This window comes from Poecilia latipinna, unplaced genomic scaffold (genome assembly GCF_001443285.1).
Source record: "Poecilia latipinna isolate Pla-1442-1.1 unplaced genomic scaffold, P_latipinna-1.0 Scaffold11, whole genome shotgun sequence".
NCBI lineage: Eukaryota > Metazoa > Chordata > Actinopteri > Cyprinodontiformes > Poeciliidae > Poecilia > Poecilia latipinna.
The window spans coordinates 519160-524672 of record NW_015112627.1 but is presented as its reverse complement, the minus strand read 5'-3'; the positions used below and the strand labels follow the sequence as shown (position 1 = coordinate 524672).

General features: G+C 36.7%; 1 protein-coding gene across 1 annotated transcript; it reads right to left on the bottom strand.

Annotated features, from left to right (window-relative positions):
* Nucleotides 1-508: 508 nt before the first annotated feature.
* On the bottom strand, nt 509-3623 carry ino80c (INO80 complex subunit C). Its single transcript, XM_015030108.1, has 5 exons — nt 3299-3623; nt 2228-2341; nt 2018-2129; nt 1835-1902; nt 509-1746 (listed from the first exon to the last, which is right to left on the bottom strand). The coding sequence occupies exons 1-5, from the start codon at nt 3485-3487 to the stop codon at nt 1615-1617; spliced, it is 615 nt and encodes a 204-aa protein (XP_014885594.1). The 5' UTR covers nt 3488-3623; the 3' UTR covers nt 509-1614.
* Between the last annotated feature and the right edge of the window lie 1890 nt (nt 3624-5513).

Genomic DNA, 5513 nt, shown 5'->3' with positions numbered 1-5513 from the left:
TGATGCTGCAGATAAATATAAACTTTGCAAACTACCACAGAAATTAGAGCCTGATCATTTTTAGAGGGTAAACTTACAAATTCAGAGGGAGAACAAGTATTTATCTTACCCACTGTGTAAGGTTTAGGATACACAGGGATTCCAAAATTTTGCAATATGCTTTCTTGTTAAAACAGCACTCTGTGCCAACTAGTCAGCCATGAATAAAAAGGAAAAATAAATCCCAAAATTATCTTTGTGTATTTATCTCTATATTTGCATAAAAGGGATCATCCTCATGAGAAACACTGCTCTCTTTCATTCTGGCCCCCGGCTAATGTGATTAATGACACAGTCTCACCGTACGAGTCAGAGAGCAAATTCTACAAATAGGTGAACCTGTGGAGATTAACTAAGTGACAAGTTGAATTTTCTGAACTTTGTCGTGGGTAACTGCAATGACAATAAAGTATTCTTCTATAAACATGTTGAACCAGTGATATATTTTAACACAACAAGCAGTGAGTCGTTTAATATAAAGGTTGTTTTTAATAACAGAACTTATTAAAGCATCACCAAAAACTGAGGAAAGCAGCTATTCCAACAGGTTTCTATACACCGACTTTATTCTTGCTCAATATATTTTACATATAATAGCCTGCATCACCTTCAGCAACAAAAGCGTTACCAAGCACTTCTAAGGTAATCAACGTTGTAAGGATCTTTTCATTAGAAATATATGACTTCCTGTTTTCCTGAGGTAAAAACATGCCAATCATTTGTTTTAGCTTTTGGCAGCGAGGCTGGATGAGAATCTACATTTATCTTGTTTACATGCAAAGTTTGGAGGATAGTCAGGAAAGTAAAAAGACTTTCTAAAGCTCACTACAATCACTGAAATGAAACTGCAGAAAACAAAGTCTTCGTAATATGCATTAGATGCTATGTTGGTTCTTTGAGAGGCATTTTAACAAAAAGTATTTTATGTCCAACAATCACAAACGTAAACTTGGAGATTGCCAACCTCTGCTAGGGTTTTAACTAGACTTTTGAGAGATGAGGCTAAGAGTGACACACTCCAGATGGGTCTAGCATGAAATCCAAACATGAACAACAGGAAAAGGGCCTAATGCCCACTGTTAAGTACGACAGAGGATCTGTCATGCTGTGGGTCTCTTTTTTAACCAAAGGCTCTCTGATCAATGTTGGAGTGTATGAACATAAATGAAACTCTAACAGGAGCACCACCAAGCGGAGCCATTCTAATTTTCCAAAGTTTAGCAAGTACTTATTGGAAAAACACCTTATCGCACTTAAGGAATTGTGCGCACTTTTGCTGAGCTTTAAATTTTTCTGTGCCACTAATAAATTAAAAATGTTTGATTCTCTGTTGGAATGACTTCAGGCAGAAACCCCCAAAAGATTGACTAGAACAGATTAGAGTAACTGACAGTCTTTCTTCTTCTGTGTTATCAGTAATAACTCTAACTGCTGTCTTCGTCACTGCAGTGCAAAAGTTCAGCAGCAACTTCCTGCGGTCCCACATTCATGCCTTGTTCCTCTGCTGCTACGTCCACTGCAGCGAGTCCATCTCTGGTTGCAACAGGGTTTTAAACTTTGAACTTTGCTCGCCGGTCACGGCACGATGCACGTTGCCTTTCGAAGGGTCAGGTAGCCCGTAACCACATCGGTGGGAAGGAGACGGATGTAGGAGAATTCTTCAGATGATGTGAAGCGCAACTTTGTCTGTGGATCTGTGTAGTTTGCCTGGAGAGATGCAATCGATTGTGGTCGGATTTTGCTTTCGACAAGAACTGAATAAAGTTATGTTGTCCTTGGTTGACTGATTACTTACAGGCAGGCCAGAGATGTCTGAGTATTTCTTTGCTGGTTTTAAAGAGGGAGGAGCATCGATGTTGTAATCTGAAACCGTAGAAGATTTAGAAAATGTAGTAGTGATTTGAGCCAAGACATCTTTCAATTATTAAACTATTAGCCAGCTTTATTTAGCATGACTGCTTTAACTAATTAAACTCACAGTTGGGATCACTGAGCTTCCAGGGTAAAGTCCGCTCCAATGCCAGAATCTGTTTAAGATTTTTCCAAGTCCTGTTCTTTTTGCCGGCTGCTGCTCCACCAATCCCTGAGTGCTGCCGAAATGAACGTGGAAAACAGAAGAAATGCAGAGAAACTGAACGAGAAGTAAAAGGAGGGGATAAATGTAATCCAGTTGACTGACGGCACTCACCATAAATGTGTTGTCTTTGAAAGGAGGAGCCTTTACGACAGTCTCTGTAGTGGTCGGAGTGCTGTCCACTGATCCCACTGTCTTCATCTCCACCACGGTTTCGACTGCAGTTATCTGAAGACATACAGGTGCCAAACATGTTGAATGGTCTATTACATATTAATGTTAGATGCTGTTTAGATCTCTTATTAGGACTTTAATCTACTTTATAGCAAGAGATTTTGTAGCCAAAACCAATTTTATCTCATTATTTTAAAAACTATAAAATATTAAATAATAGTGTATTAAATTTTGCCTAAAATTACTGTTTATCTCTGCATCACTGAAAATCTAGTTAAAGTAAAACCCCCAAACTTTGGGACAAATATACTCAGAAATAAATCCCTGCAAAACGAATAACGGCATACTTCTTTAACAAGACCAATGATAACTTATTAACCTTTTTTTTCTTATTATTCTGCCCACAGTAACTTTAATTTTGCTTTCTCGATGAAAAAGAACAAAGAATCATCATCGGCTTTGAGTGAACAGTTAAAGTGCTGAAAATACTTTTTTTCTGCTCACTCAATGCATCAAAACTAAACACATTCATCATTTTTCATCTATAAATACATCAACCAAGAACAGAAATCAATCTGAATGTAAAACCAGCTAAAGCTTAGTCATTCGCCATCATGCATAAATGGGATAATCTTAGGATTACAATTTTGTGTTGGAAAATACTGATACAATGGTTCAATGTTAAACCATTGTGGAGGACACAGAAAAGATGGATCCATCTAAAATCAACTATAAAAAATAACTCTTCAAACAGAACTGAAAGGGGAACTCCAATATTTTTAGCAAGCTACATTGTGACGAAGGGAAATATTTCCTGAAAAATACTGTCATCTTGTGAGAAAATAAAGCATGGGTAAGTCTTCTCAAAACTGCTGAAGACTTACTCGTGTATTGTATACCATTTAACTCCATTCATTCATTTAAAATGACTGGATTAGGTTAAAGTTTGCTTATATGAATGCATAAGTAACGGGATAAGCTTCAACTCCGAATGTGAGTCACTGGTTTTACCTGCGTCTGTGTGGCTGGTGTGACTGTCAGCGGGGGTTTCTTCTTTTTGCTGCCGCTGATGCTGCTGTTCACTGCGGCCTGCTGAACGCCTGAAACCGCCGGGCTGCCTGGACGCTTCTTCCCCCGGACAGCCGCAGCACTTGTGGTCTGAGGTTGCGCCTTCACCGTTATTGGGATTTGGGATGCCATTTTAACTAAGAGTGCAATAAATGAATCAAATAATGCCACTGCGAACCAACTTTTCTCTGTCCAAACTTAGCATTAGCTCACTGTCATCTTGATAGTAAACAGTACCTAACCCGGATGTAGAGCATATATACTTCCGGGTAAAAGGGGGCAGTTTAAATATTGTCAAATAAAGTGGAAAATGTTTGCCAGCTTTATTTGCTTACTTTATTTCTAGGGGAGAGGGAAAGCAATAGCAAAGATACAAATGGACAAATGCGAAGTGGCTAAATTATGTCTAATGTGATATTACTAGCGGCATGTAGGTGGAGGATATGTGGAACATTTTAATGTAAATTTCCCGCTTTTACCGAGGTACAATTTTAAGCTCAGTTTAGGTGCAGACAAAATTAAAATTGAGAATGACAAATGCTCATAAGAAAACAAAATGTTGTCCACGGATTGATGCTGCCACCATGTGTTTGCAGGGAGTAAAGCATCCAAAGAAATCAACTTCTGGATGCAGATAAATAAATAACAAATAATTAATTAATAATTAAATAATTGTATTGCTGAACACATATAATAAGGCTTCATATATGTCAGAATACCTTACAGTCAGCAAGGAGCTTTTAGTAAGAATCTTTTCTTCGTTTCTCTTTCTGCACTGAAAAGCTGTTTTCTACTCGAAAGCCAAAGCTTTTTTTTTACTGTTCAAAGTGCAAAGTAGTCTTGTTCAGAGGTACACTTTAAATAAATAAAATAAAAAAGTCTTTAGAAATTAATACTGAATATAAGTCCAAACATAAGTGATTAATATGTAGCAGAAACAAAAATATATCTATATTCTGAATGTTGCTAACAGTTATTTATCATTTTAAAGCTACACAAAATGGGCCAGATTGCTAATCTGAATCAAATGAGTTTTTGAATATAAATATATTCCAATCTGTGATCCCTGCAAAAAATGTTTGCATTAAATTCGCTGATGATGTACTCTTTAATGCATCTTTAATGCCTTTCTTATAACTCTCAGAAATACAAAAGCCTTTAGAAAACCAATATTATAACCAAGCAAAGATCCTCAGATGTTGTTAGCTAATGTTAGCTATATTGTTTAGTCACTACACTGGAAGAGAAGTCTTTCAGTGGCTCAAGGTGCAGTATGAGGTTAAGTGTTTCCTCACAAAGTCCAGACACATTACATTCATCTTGGGTTTATTGGCCCCTTGTGATTCCCCAGTAGGTGTAAGTTTTCTCCACTGCGTGTCTCTGTCATGGACTGACATCCTGTACAGGATGTACCGCTGAGCTCATCTGCTGGCTGCTAGACGAACCCTCTTGTGTCAATGAACAGAGCAAAATGTTTGTACAAAACTAATGAATGTTTTTTATTATACATTTTAATGGTTCTATGTTCCTGGGAAATACATAATCCTTTAAGTTTCTGCTAGATTTAACTGTCTACTTGGAAAAAATCAGTTAGAAACCAAGGTGTATTATAAAGTCAGCGAGCCAACCAGAAACTGATACTGTTTTTTTTCTGCTTTTGTCTTAGCCTGGAATGTTAGTATCAGATAAAAAAAATCTTTATAAGAGTTAAGAAACTGGCCAGAGCTCTGCAGATAACACCTTTTTCTTCTTTGTAGTGAGTATTAAAAAAGTTTAAGTTGCTTATTTAAATCTCTGGACTCACTCAATAATTTATTTCAAACTTTTCATCTGATTCACAATCTGAAAAAGCAGTTAGTCATAAATTATTTAACCATAGCACCGGTATTTGGGATTTTTCTGCTTCATCAATTATTATTTTGCAGAAACAATATAATTTGAATTACAAAATTTCTTATTAAGTATACAAGTGTAGGGAGTGTCATTTCTTGCACGTGTCCTTGGTAAAAGAGAGCATGTATCAGCAGATTATAACATGCAAATAAAAATTATGTCCTTCAAAGATTAGTGTGCAACACAACTGCTACACAACAGAAAACTGATTTTAAAGACACAATAATCAAACTGAGGTTGAAACCTTCTTACTAAGCAAACAGCC